Source organism: Podarcis gaigeae (genome assembly GCF_964106915.1).
Source record: "Podarcis gaigeae genome assembly, chromosome: 3".
In the NCBI taxonomy this organism is placed as follows: domain Eukaryota; kingdom Metazoa; phylum Chordata; class Lepidosauria; order Squamata; family Lacertidae; genus Podarcis; species Podarcis gaigeae.
The window spans coordinates 27,743,433-27,757,699 of NC_139680.1; the positions used below are offsets into that span (position 1 = coordinate 27,743,433).

General features: G+C 45.5%; 1 protein-coding gene across 1 annotated transcript; it reads right to left on the bottom strand.

Moving 5' to 3' along the window:
* Positions 1–1,917: 1,917 nt before the first annotated feature.
* On the bottom strand, positions 1,918–12,640 carry CMPK2 (cytidine/uridine monophosphate kinase 2). Its single transcript, XM_083730575.1, has 5 exons — positions 11,396–12,640; positions 10,071–10,185; positions 8,494–8,695; positions 7,158–7,391; positions 1,918–3,571 (listed from the first exon to the last, which is right to left on the bottom strand). The coding sequence occupies exons 1-5, from the start codon at positions 12,044–12,046 to the stop codon at positions 3,448–3,450; spliced, it is 1,326 nt and encodes a 441-aa protein (XP_083586701.1). The 5' UTR covers positions 12,047–12,640; the 3' UTR covers positions 1,918–3,447.
* Between the last annotated feature and the right edge of the window lie 1,627 nt (positions 12,641–14,267).

The window sequence follows — 14,267 nt, forward strand, 5'->3', positions numbered from 1 at the left end:
CCGATACTGGTTTTCTTGGATGGGTCGTCCATTTCAGCAACTCCTAATTAGCAAAATGCCTTTGAACAAGAGCAAAAGAAGGGGGTCAAGAGATATGTTGGCCTTCCAAAAGTGCTACTTTCTAGTTTTCACACGATTTAACAATTTTGCCAGCTTTGGAAACACATATGAAACGTTTTCATTTCAGAACATGGAAACCGCAGCAAAACTGAGATGCTAAAGAAAGGTTTCCATGTTGGGGATAATAATCACTTGCAGCAGGCACCTTTTCAACGGGAATGCCAAAGTGTTTTTAAGCCAAAACAGCCTTTCTCATCATCCTGGTGCCATTCAGATGAAGTCATTCCAGCACCCATCAGCCAGGAACGATGGGTGCCAGCAAAATCTGGAGGGCACCAGGTTGCCGAAGGCTGTCACACAGCATTTCGCCCAGGGAAGCCCCCCCCCCCTTTATTCACAAAATCCTGCCAGACCACGATCTATCAACAGCAGCTCCACCAGAGAGCTCCAGCATGGCCCGAAGCTCTAGACTGAGTGTAATGCGTTCTGCTGTTTCAGCACTCTTTATCTCTGCTCGCTATCCCTGCAAAGCTGGAAATGATTGCCTTGACAGAAGGTATTTGTTGTTGCCTGACTTTTGAGACATGCTGTGCCTAGCTCTTTTCTGCCCTCTAGTGGCAATATCTGCTCATCTAGTTAAAAACAACAACAAAATGAAATTCCCTCCCTAACAAAACTGTTTGCCAATTTTAAAAGGCAAGTACGGTACACAGCAAAGAAACTACAGTGGTACCTCAGGTTAAGAACTTAATTCGTTCTGGAGCACAGTTCTTAGCCTGAAACTGTTCTTAACCACTTTAGCTAATGGGGCCTCCCGCTGCCGCCGCTCTGCAATTTCTGTTCTCATCCTGAAGCAAAATTCTTAACCCAAGGTACTATTTCTGGGTTGGCGGAGTCTGTAACCTGAAGTGTCTGTAACCTGAAGAGTATGTAACCCAAGGTACCACTGTAATTTCCATAGACCACAACCAGGTCCTTTGGATTAAAAAGAGCCATTGTAAATATTGGTTGAGAAGGCGACGCAGAACTATGTTAATGGGATTTTGATCAAGTAAAATATCATGTTAGCTCTAGATCATGGGTAGGCAAACTAAGGCCTGGGGGCCGGATCCGGCCCAATCACCTTCTAAATCCTGCCGGTGGATGGTCCGGGAATCAGCGTGTTTTTACATGAGAAGAATGTGTATTTTTATTTAAAATGCATCTCTGGGTTATTTTGGGGGCCTGCCTGGTGTTTTTACATGAGTAGAATGTGTGCTCTTTATTTAAAATGCATCTCTGGGTTGTTTGTGGGGCATAGGAATTTGTTCATTATTTTTTTTTCTAAAATATAGTCTGGTCCCCCGCAAGGTCTGAGGGACAGTGAACCGGCCCCCTGCTGAAAAGGCTTGCTGACCCCTGCTCTAGATGCACAAGTTAGTGATGCTTTAGCCAAAAGGCCCCCTGGTGGGCCCCAGGATATTCCAAGGGGCCACAGGTGAAAATGCATAAATGGGGGGCCACAGCACAAGGATAGGCGGCCACAGAGGGAAGTGATAAGTGGAAAAAAACCTCCTTAGAGTATTAATCTTATTTTTTTCTCTTCAATTTTAGTGAATTGAAATATGCATTAAAATCACAAAAATCCGCTGTTTAACATTTTGAGGCTATCTTTCAATTTATAGCACCAAGCAATTTGAAATATGAACATCCCTCTTCGTGGAAATGCATCTTCAAGCATCTATTAATGACTACTAAAAGTCATGATGGCAACTACAGAGTTCTTTTTAGGTTATCATGTTGTTGCCCTGAATGATTAGTCTGGTTTATTTTATATGCACACGCATAACCACACAGACAACAGGTGCACAGCCAAAGTTTTGCAAGAGAAATGACATTTTTAATCCGTGCAAGATACATTACTTCTCCTGTTAAAATGCAGGACAGTGACAAATTCAGCTGATTAAAACACGAGAAGTGGGAGAGTAAACTGGCTCATTTAAGTGAAAAGTAGAGACCCTTCGGCTCTACCCACTACAAGTCAAAGTTTTGGATTACTTTCCTTCATAGAGCTTGCTTGAAGAGACATGAATCTTCTTCTTCTGCAATAGTTCAGATATCAGCCACTCCCAAGGATCACTGGTAATATAGGCCAAAACTAAAAGTTTAGATCTAAACAATATCCCTTACGATCTTTTGCTGAAGTCAAAATCCAGCCCAGCGGGCTACGCATAAAAACTCCTGTTTCCCCAATTTCTTTTTTTTAAAACAGTGAGCTGCACCTCTCTTTGCTGCCACTTGAGTGTGGCAAAAAAAAAAGGGAAGGAAGGAAAAATGAAGTTGAGCGGTGTGAGTTACTTCGTAAGCCACAGAAAAGCAGCAGTGTGGCACGAAAGGACTTGCACATCCACCATTCCGTGCTGCCCCCAGGGCAGAATCATATCTCTAATTATCAGAGTAATCAGCTCTCAGGACATCATTTTACGTTGTTTTGGACTATGACTCACTGGGCAGACTGACTCTACAAAAGCGCATTAGTGTTATAATGGCTTAATTGCCATAGCCTCCCTGCAAAGAATTGTCACTGAAGTTTGGTGAGAGTTGGGAATTAGAATCGTGCCAAATTGCTGCCTGTGAACATTTTCCAAGCGGAAGGGTGTGTGTGTGTGTAGAATTCATGATCACCACCTTTTTATCTTTTTGGTGTACCACTTTGCAACTTTTCAGAACTGCTGTCTTCCCTAACTCACAGTTCCAGCTCCATTTTTTTTTTATTAAATGGGCTAGTGAAAGAGGAATCATGTAGGCAGCATAATGAGTTCGCTAAATTAAGTAACCCATCAGGTTTGGCCATGTGATATTGTCACAAAGCCAAGTCAGAGCAAGAGCAAGAAGCATTGCCCTCACTCTTACCTTGTAGTCCCCTGAAAAACTGGGGAAATAATAATAATAATAATAATAATAATAATAATAATAATAATAATAATAATAATTTTTATTTATATCCTGCCCTCCCCAGCCAGAGCCAGGCTCAGGGTGGCTAACACCAATAATATCACAGTAAAAACATAATAGGGGGAAATAAAATAAAATAAAAGAAACCAATTTAAAATACAGGTGAAAACAAGAGGCAGGGCAACAAATCCCTCCCCAAAAAACAGATACCCCTGATTTGCCTCTGGTTCTACAGAGATTTATGTTACAAATCCTTGGTGCTCATCAGAAAACTATAATTGACAGGATTTTTGGCTAACCCACGACAACATCCGTCCCATATAGTCCAATATGCTTCTCACTCTTTGAGAAAACGAAGTTGTTAACACTCCTACTCAACACTTATCTGCTGGGAAGTTTGGGGGCAACCCCTTTTATGCCAAAGCAGCCTGGCACTACTAAATTCTCAACCAATTATGGTAAATGACACTGGTTTTTAACCAGGTGCAGAACAGCTTTGAGAACCTCTTCTCTAGAGGGACTGGCGTCAACTGGTTGACACGTCGGATTCTCCATCCTTCTGTAAGATTCTTCAACTCTGTCAGAAAAGAGTAAGGAAGAGTACAAATTTAACCCACACATAGAAGTCAGTCACAATGTTTCCATTGCAATGCTACTCAGTTCACTCCTTAGGAACTTACTCCCAAGACGATGTATTTAGAATTTGCTCCTGTAACAGATTTCAGCTATCCACTGATTTGTTTATAGCACTATCCTCCCAGGGTGGTGGCACTGTCGGAACCATGTAAGTGCACCAGCAGAAATGCCTGATTGGCTCTTCCGCTGTGCTTCTTCAGCTCCAACCTCACCGTGCCACACTCACACCATCCCAGCAACAGTGTTGATATCAAATGGGTGGCTCCATGGAACCACCCCACCTGTGTTTACCCAACATGAATCACACCAAGCTGAACAGGCCTTTCACACTAGAAAGTTTGTTTAGGATTGTAGCCTTAATTGAGCTGTTTTAGATGCATATCCCACTTTCCAACTGGAGTCAAGACTTCACGACACATCTGAAGTACAGCCATGATTAAAACATTGAAAGAAATGGATTCCTAAGGAGAACTAAGGGACAGCATGGCAGGGTGGAGAGAAGAGGGGAGCAGGATGAAAAACAGCTCAGAAAATGGGTAGGGGGTGTCACTGCTGTGTTGGTGAAGGGGTCAAGTGATCTGGTTCAGGAACAAGTGCCTGCCTGCCTCCTTCTCCAGGCTATCTCACCCGGAGCAGGTGGCCTTATCCAAGTCTTTAAAAATGCCACATGGTGTAAGCCATGGGTAGGCAACCTAAGGCCCGGGGGCCAGATCCGGCCCAATTGCCTTCTAAATCTGGTCCACAGATGGTCTGGGAATCAGCGTGTTTTTATATGAGTAGCATAGGCGCCGACTCCATGGGGCCTGAGGGGGCCCGAGCCCCCTCAAAAATTCGTTTGGGGGGGCTCAGCCCCCCCAATAATTTAAGAAAATTATTACCGTAAATTTCGCTCTATAACATGCAGATTTTTTCTCCTAAAAAGTAAGGGGAAATGTCTGTGCATGTTATTGAGCGAATGTGTGGTCCCTGGAGCTGACTCGCCGGAGCAAAAATAGGCAAAAATCAGGCAAAAATAAGATCGGGCGTCCGGCGGAGGGAAGGCGGAAGCTGCTGCTTTCCTGCATTCTGCCTCTGGGTCTTACTGCCCACCCGCTTCTGTTGCTGCATTTGCTCAAACTCAACAAAGAGCAGGGAATGCCCTGCCCTCCTGGCAAGCAGAGGGTTAAGGAAGGGATCGAGTCCTTCCTTCTAATTCTTTCCTAGTCACACTGGGTGCAGGCTCCAGCCCACCACCTCCTCCTCTCCGTGCTCTAGGGACTCGCAGGTGGGAGAGAGAGAGAGAGAGGGCTGGCTTGGGGGGGGGGACTTTTGCCTTCCTTTCCTCCCCCCCACCCCGTTAAACTCCTCCCCAGCATTCTTAGCCAGCTGCTTCTCTGCACACCCCTCTTGTGCTTCTTGTCCCTTCTGTGTTTTTCCTTCCCTCCCCATTTAAAACGTGGTGACAAAGCACGGATCCACAGGATTTTTGCACTGGGTCACCCCAAATTCACCATCAGATAACATAGCATGTCCATGGCTACAGCCTGCACCAAAAAAATCACGCACCCACTGTGGCCTGGGGCCACAATGGTGCAAAAACGTGGTTACAAAGCACGGATCCACATGGATCCTCAGGATTTTTGCATTGGGTCACCCCAAATTCACCATCAGATCACATAGCATGTCCATGGCTACAGCCTGCACCAAAAAAATCACGCACCCACTGTGGCCTGGGGCCACAATGGTGCAAAAACGTGGTTACAAAGCACAGATCCACATGGATCCTCAGGATTTCTGCATTGGGTCACCCCAAATTCACCATCAGATCACATAGCATGTCCATGGCTACAGCCTGCACCAAAAAAACCACGCACCCACTGTGGCCTGGGGCCACAATGGTGCAAAAACGTGGTTACAAAGCATGGATCCACATGGATCCTCAGGATTTCTGCATTGGGTCACCCCAAATTCACCATCAGATCACATAGCATGCCCATGGCTACATCTTGCACCAAAAAAATCACGCACCCACTGTTGCCTAGGGTCACAGTGGTGCAAAAACGTGGTTACAAAGCACGGATCCACATGGATCCTCAGGATTTTTGCATTGGGCTATTCCAAACTCACTGTCAGATATTAAAAATCTTTATAAAATAGAGAATTAAATACATACAGAATGTTAAATTTTCAGTTTCGAAATATTAGTACTAGTTTAGTACTGTATTTCTATATTACTATAGTACTGTATTAGTTATTTTCAAATATTTTTAGGGTGTAAGACCCAATTAAAGCTCGTTATTTACATACAGTATTACAGTATTTACATACAGTATTAGGCATACTGTATTAACTTTATTAACTGTATTAAAGCATTAACTTTGAGATATTATTTTTATTTAATGAACCCTCAGCCTTATTCAAAGTAAGCTTAAATTAGCTAGTTCACTTATTAATCAAAGTGCTATTACTGTGCGACAGCAATATTTTATGTTTTATTCTTTTAATGATAGTTTAGGATTTATTTAAATATCATTTCAGTCTTTTCAGAGCTATATATTCACTGCTCTGTAATAGTCTATAAGCATAATTGTTACTGTAAATTAAATTAGCTTTTTACGAAAATACCGTGCGTGTTTATGTTTTGTTTCTTTTTTCAAAGCCAAAAAGTGTTTCAGGCTTGTCGAGTTTCCCGGAGTGTGGAGTTATAGAGAGTCGAGTTTTCGGGGTTCTAATGTTGATCATATGACTCTAAAATACTTTTAAAAAACTTTAAAACTCACTAATTTTCATCTAAAATTTAGAAAACTTCCCGGGGCAGGACCCCCCAATCTTTTTTATAAGTCGGCACCCCTGATGAGTAGAATGTGTCCTTTTATTTAGAATGCATCTCTGGGTTATTTGTGAGGCCTGCCTGGTGTTTTTACATGAGTAGAATGTGTGCTTTTTATTTAGAATGCATCTCTGGGTTATTTGTGGGGCATAGGAATTCATTCATTCCCCCCCAAAAAAGATATAGTCTGCCCCTCCACAAGGTCTGAGGGACAGTGGATCGGCCCCCTACTGAAAAAGCTTGCTGACCTCTGGTGTAAGCCATGAAGTGGGAACCTATGACCTCCAGATGTTGTTGGACTACAACTCTCATCATCCCTGAATATTTGCCGCACTGGCTGGGGCTGAAGGGAATTGCAGCCCAACAACTTCTGGAGAGCCACAGTTAAAACAACTCTTTAAAAAAATGTCCAGCTCAATTCTTCTCTTTTGCCTTCTCTGCACAGGGTATGGCTCCCCTCTGACAGCTCTGCTTTCTCTATACAGACATTTCTCCATAACCAACACCTAAACCTTTTTCAGCCATCTTGGTTCCCAGGCAACACATCATCAGGTTGTTGACCTAACAAAGCAATATGCCGGGATAGAGCTGACTGACTGGTCTGTCCATTTTAGCAGTACCTTACAATCATAGAATCAAGAGTTGAAAGGGGCCCTTGAGTTCTTCCGCTCCAATTCTCTGGCCAAGCTTACAACAATATTATGGGTTTAATACATACTTTTGACGGAAACAAATATTAGCTTCTAGCTCAGTCTCCTCCTCTGTTTTCTCCATCCCTCGTCCCTTCAGTCTCCGGATTCTTTCCTCAGGACTAACAGTTAGCAGTAGAACAACATCTGGTTTTAGGAGGTCTTCGGGCCAGTGGTATACTTCATGATGTAGAGGAGGGAGATTCTGCACTTTCCCACTTATTTCGGTGGCAACTGCATACGCGGCAGTGCTGTGCCAATACCTATCAAATCACGGGTGTGAGTGAAACACGAGGCATTTGAAGGTTTCAAGAAAATTCAATACTAGGTACATAGAATGAGCTGTGCAAAAATAGGCAACTGCATCTAACTAAAATCCGTTATGTGGCCTTCATGCTCATTTTGGACGCCATATCTTCTCAAGAGGCATTTAAAGCAGTTTATATGAAGGGCTAGCCTCACAAGAACCATGTGTGAGGTAGGTTAGTTTAAGCCTGCAGGGATGTCCAACAAGTCGATCGCGATCTACTGGTAGATCCCTGCGAGGTTTTGGTAGATTGCAGGTCGATCTGTGGCTCCCTTTCCTCAAAGGCGTTGAAACTGACTCCTGCCCTGCCTCCTCGCCCTGCCCTCCATTGTTGTCTGATCAGTGGAAGGGAAGATGGAGTTTTCTTCCTGTGGTTGTTTTCATTAAAAGCGGTATTATTGTGAGCAGGCTTTTTCCTTAGACCCTTGCCTTTAACCCCCCCCCCAAAAAAAATGGAACTTCCATCCTAAGAAATGGGGCTTTCATCCTCCCTTAAAAAAAGGTCAACAACTTTGCCCTGAACCCCAAAAAGCAAAGGTAGATCATTGTTCAGATTTTAATTTGGAAAGTAGATTGCAGTCTCTCAGAAGTTGGCCACCCCTGGTTTAAGGGATGGTGACACTGGTCACATCTATGCTATGTGCATTTAAAATACGTCTATACCACTTTGACAGTCATGGCTTCCTCCAGAGAATCCTGGAAAGGGTAGCTGCTGTTGGACAAACACACGTTCAATCTTCCTTGAGTACAAGCAACAAGTTCTCTGGATTCAGGCCTGTTAACTTCAGGTAAGAGTAAGATCCAGCCAATCAAAACAAGGGGTGATTGGCTGGTTATATTATACATGCTTTTGGTTTCTAAGACTCTAAAGCAGAACAATGGCAAGTAGGGCAAAAGTAATGCCAATAGTGGCCTCATACAGGAAACAGGTAATGTAATTACTGTATTTTTCACTCCATAAGACGTCTGGTCCATCTTACAGAGTGAAAAATACAGTATATACAGACAGGAAAAGGGCTCCTAAGTTCTTTTTGATAATGTGCAATGTTTTTACCAACCTGTCTACGATCACGGGTGACTTAGACGATGCTTTCGCTATTTCGGAAGCAAGGATGTAGTTGGTCAGAGCATAAAATGCCCTCCGTATGAGCGTTGGTTCATCATCAAATATCTTTCTCCACTGGCTGACGCTAGGCGGAGGAGATCTCAAGAGAACAGCATTCAGCGAATCCTTCACAGCTTGCGTCAATGTTGTTTTGCCTATATATGACACAAGGAAGAGCATGTCCTTTATTCACGGCACAGTGCAAGAGTTGATCTAAGAAGTTCAACAGAGACAAAAGCATCCTCTGAAAGCCTCTTGAATTTTGTAGCATCTGCATAAGTACTTAAAAAAATGCATACTGTTCAGCCAGAAATTACAGGATGTAATGTATTATTATTATTATTATTATTATTATTATTATTATTATTATCATCATCATCATTTAATTGCTTGATTGATTAAATTTGTATACTGCCCTTCATCCAAAGATTCCAGGGTGGTTCACAACAGAAAAATACAAAATAGGAACACAAAATACATAATAAAACAAAACCAACCAATAAGTCCCCTCCCACACATTTAAATAGCCACAGAATGCCTGGTTGGAGAGAAACATTATTGCCTGGTGCCTAAGAATATGTAAGAAGATGCCAGGTGAGCTTCCCTGGGGAAAGCATTCTACAGATAGTGAAGGGACACTGGTGGTGCTGTGGTCTAAACCACTGAGCCTCTTGCTGATCAAAAGGTCAGTGGTTCGAATCCCTGCAATGGAGTGAGCTCCTGTTGCTCTGTCCCAGCTTCTGCCAACCTAGCAGTTTGAAAGCACACCAGTGTAAGTAGATAAATAGGTACCACTGCAGCTGGAAGGTAAACAGTGTTTCCATGCACTCTAGCACTCGTCACGGTGTTCCGTTGCAGTGTTCCGTTGCGCCAGAAGCAGTTTAGTCATGACCAAGAAAGCTCTCTGTGGACGAACACCGGCTCCCTCAGCCTGAAAGTGAGATGAGCGCCACAACCCCACAGTCGCCTTTGACTGCACTTAACCGTCCAGGGATCTTTGACCTTTACCTTTTTACCTCTACAGATGGGTAACCACCGCAGAAAAGGCCCACCCTCCAGAACTTCTCATGGAGGAGGAACAATGTAAATGTGCCTGAGTGAATTTAACGGCCTGTTTTCCCCTCCTTCCTGACATTGATGGTTCTTTTGGTGAGATGAAGACATCAGTTGTCTTCCATCCTACTGTGATTCCTTCCTTCACCCTCGAGACATGTTTTGTGGCCTGTGCTCTGGCTGCTCTTCTCCCACGCCTGACTAGTTAGGGCCACCCTGAGTGTGTGAATAGGACTGCAGGTTTTAGCATCATCACCAGAGAGACCCAACTTTCTTGAAGCAGCCCTATCAAGGGGGAGCCCCAAGAACCGTCCAACGAAGACCAAATGTGCTCAGTGGCCACTGAAAGTTGACTGTTGGGGATGGACAGAGACCTGGGTGAAGCAGCTGAAGCCCTGAATCCCTTCTCACTGCAACATTCTGTTGCAGAGCTCACAGGTTTATTCACGCCTTTTGAATTTTGCCATAAACTCTTACCTGTTGCATCCAGACCCTCGATAACTATCACCGGAAAATCGCCCTTCTTTGGATGCTGAGGGCACTGATCCACCAGATCAAGGACTGCTTTGGCCTCAGGAATGAGAGAAGTGCACTGTAAGGAAAGCATGTATTTACTAAAGAAGCAGTTGCTTATCAATAACTCAGGGACTGAAACCTCAGCAATGCCTATGGGGGAACATTTAAAGGGTTGTCACAAAAGCCTTGCGAGAATTCTGAGAGGTAGCATTTGTTTCCTGGAGTTCTTTGAAATGCCCCAATGACAGCCTGCCCAGTCCCCTTGCTGGGAGGCCAAGATATGTTTGAATTCCCTGAAACAGGGACACTGCGGAGAAAGATTCATTTGCTCATTCAAGGTAACAGATAGGGAGGAAAAAATGCTACTATAGCAGCTGCTGGATAGCTCCCTCAGTAAAGCATGAGACTCTTAATAATCTCAGGGTTGTGGGTTCGAGCCTCATGTTGGGCAAAAGTATTCCTCCATTGCAGGGGTTGGACTAGATGACCCCCAGGGTGCCTCTTTGATTCTATACTTTTCCAGCAGGTGAAGAAGACCTTGTTCCAACATTTGGAACTGACTGCTTTTAACAAGGGAGGTGGTGCCATGCTGCTTTTGTTGTGATTGTATGTTTTCGATAGATAAAGAGAGGGGGATTCAATTCTATTAATTCATTATTTTTTAAAAAAATGATTGGTTTCTTTTTACACTTTTAAGCTGTTTTTAGCTGTAAGCTGTCTTGTGCCCCTCTCTGGGGGGAAAACAGCAGGAACCTCTTTTTTGTTGTTGTTAAAAATGTGGCGTTTATTGTAACAGCTTGATGGTGAGCACCTGAAGGCTGCCCATTCTGCCAATACTGGGAGTTACTTCGCCTAAGCAAGAGACCATAAAGAAGGCTGATCACAAAAGAATTGATGCTTTTGAATTATGGTGCTGGAGGAGACTCTTGAGGGTCCCATGGACTGCAAGCAGATCACACCTATCCATTCTTAAGGAAATCAGCCCTGAGTGGACACTGGAAGGACAGATCCTGAAGCTAAGGCTCCAATACTTTGGCCACCTCATGAGAAGAGAAGACCCTGATGTTGGGAAAGATGGAGGGCACAAGGAGAAGGGGACGACAGAGGACGAGATGGTTGTTCAGTGTTCTCTTAGCTACCAGTATGAGTTTGACCAAACTGCGGGAGGCAGTGGAAGACAGGGGTGCCTGGCGTGCTCTGGTCCATGGGGTCACGAAGAGTCGGACACAACTAAACGACTAAACAACAACAACAAGCAAGAGATGCACATGAGAAGCAACACACACCTCCTCCAGGACCCTCCGGGCAGCTCCCCGAGAGCGGAACACGGCGTCGTCCAGGAGGTGCGCGCAGGCAGGATGCAGCGCCGGCTCCTCCTCGGCGACCGCGCGCGCCCTGCGCACCAGCTGCCTGCCCTGCACCGCCCCGTCAAGGCGCCACAGTGCGCAGCGCACCTCGCCGCCTTCCAGCACCTCGTATACCGCGAGGTGGACGCGCGCCGGCAGCAGGTGGCTAAGCAGCTCTTCCAGGGAGCGCTCGGTCTCGGGCGCCCGCCGCTCATCCTGCACCAGGAAGCCTCTTTCCAGCGCAGCCTCGCGGCTGGCGCTGTAGGAGAGGAGCGGCAGCGCTGCGCTCCCGGGCCCGAAGGGCTGCTCCTGGCTCAGCCTCCGCTGCAGAAGCCGGTGCAGCCGGGCAGCCCAGACTCGCTCCCGGGGGCTCCCCGCCGCCGGGAGGCAGAAGGAGTAGCATCTCCCCGGACGGGGCAGGAAGCACCGGGGAGGCGCACGGTGGTTGTTGCTGTCGTCGTCGTTGCTTAGGTAGAAATGGACCAGCTCCGAGCTCGCGAGTTCCACCACGAAGCGGCGATCGGGAGGCGTCGCCATGGCGGAGCGGCGTCTGAGCGGCACCAGCAGAGCGAGTGCGCCCCGTCGCAGCATCGCTTCGCCGCAGAGAATCGAAACTTACCGAGCGGGGCGCGCAACAGGCAGGCACGCGAAAGTGACCGAGGAGGAGTGGGGGCGGTTTCCGACAGGCGGCGCATGCGCTCTCTCTCTATAGTGCCTTTGCTCCGGGGGGACGAGCTGCTTTCTGCAACTTTTCATTGGGCTTCTTTTTAAAAGCAGGTTCGCTTCATCACCAGCCGCTCCTGCAGAGGGAGAAACGAACCTGAACTTTGGCAGGGAGCGTTTTGCAAGTCCTGATTAGGCGGGAGCTGAGGAAAGGGGGCGGGTGTGTGCAGGCGCTTCTTTGCCAAGCGGAGCAAGAATCGGATCCAGAAAACGAAATGGAAACTGACGCGAAGGGAAAGTGAAGCCGACCCTTCCCCTGGGCATTCTCGATTGCTGGGGCGACGCAGCCAGAGGGCTAATAATAATAATAATAATAATAATAATAATAATAATGAAGGGACAGCCGCATTGGTCTCGTAACGAAAACCACGGCACTTTCGCAGATATGTTTTGGAAGCTTTCATCAGCTCACATTCGCGGGTACAGGGAAACGGAAACGAGGACCCCACAAAGACCCCCAAAAGCTAGGAGAGAAGCCTGGGACGTTTCTAATACAGAGCTCAAACGTGCACACTATGAACGGAGCGGCCTTTCCCTGCGTTGGTTAATGATGCTTATTTTAGTTTTAATCATGATTTTTATTGAGTTTTCCATATTTCATTTCATTTTATCATACATATCTCGACCTTACATCACTACTCCAAACGAGTAACGACTTCCTTCCGTCACTCTTTCTGACTTTCCTACTATTTTAACGTATTTATCACATTTCTGTAATCACTTCTTTACCAACTTCCTAATATCATGACTAGTCAGTCTGACATCAATACCAGGGAAGATTCTGGAGCAGATCATTAAGCAAACAGTCTGTGAGCACCTAGAAAGGAATGCTGTGATCACCAATAGTCAGCATGGATTTCTGAAAAATAAGTCATGTCAGACTAACCTGATCTCGTTTTTTTGACAGAATTACAAGCCTGGTAGATGAAGGGAACGCAGTGGATGTAGCCTACCTTGATTTCAGCAAGGCATTTGACAAGGTGCCCCATGATATTCTTGTAAAGAAGCTGGTAAAATGCAGTCTTGACTATGCTACCACTCAGTGGATTTGTAACTGGCTGACTGACCGAACCCAAAGGGTGCTCATCAATGGTTCCTCTTCATCCTGGAGAAGAGTGACTAGTGGGGTGCCACAGGGTTCTGTCTTGGGCCTGGTCTTATTCAACATCTTTATCAACAACTTGGATTATGGACTCAAGGGCATCCTGATCAAATTTGCAGATGACACCAAACTGGGAGGGGTGGCTAACACCCCAGAGGACAGGATCACACTTCAAAACGACCTTGACAGATTAGAGAACTGGGCCAAAACAAACAAGATGAATTTTAACAGGGAGAAATGTAAAGTATTGCACTTGGGCAAAAAAAAATAAAAAAATGAGAGGCACAAATACAAGATGGGTGACACCTGGCTTGAGAGCAGTACATGTGAAAAGGATCTAGGAGTCTTGGTTGACCACAAACTTGACATGAGCCAACAGTGTGATGCGGCAGCTAAAAAAACCAATGCAATTCTGGGCTGCATCAATAGGAGTATAGCATGTAGATCAAGGGAAGTAATAGTGCCACTGTATTCTGCTCTGGTCAGACCTCACCTGGAGTACTGTGTCCAGTTCTGGGCACCACAGTTCAAGAAGGACACTGACAAACTGGAACGTGTCCAGAGGAGGGCAACCAAAATGGTCAAAGGCCTGGAAACGATGCCTTATGAGGAACGGCTAAGGGAGCTGGGCATGTTTAGCCTGGAGAAGAGGAGGTTAAGGGGTGATATGATAGCCATGTTCAAATATATAAAAGGATGTCACATAGAGGAGGGAGAAAGGTTGTTTTCTGCTGCTCCAGAGAAGCGGACACGGAGCAATGGTTCCAAACTACAAGAAAGAAGATTCCACCTAAACATTAGGAAGAACTTCCTGACAGTAAGAGCTGTTCGACAGTGGAATTTGCTGCCAAGGAGTGTGGTGGAGTCTCTTTATTTGGAGGTCTTTAAGCAGAGGCTTGACAACCATATGTCAGGAGTGCTTTGATGGTGTTTCCTGATGGCCCTTGTGGTCTCTTCCAACGCTATGATTCTATGATCCAAGTTGTT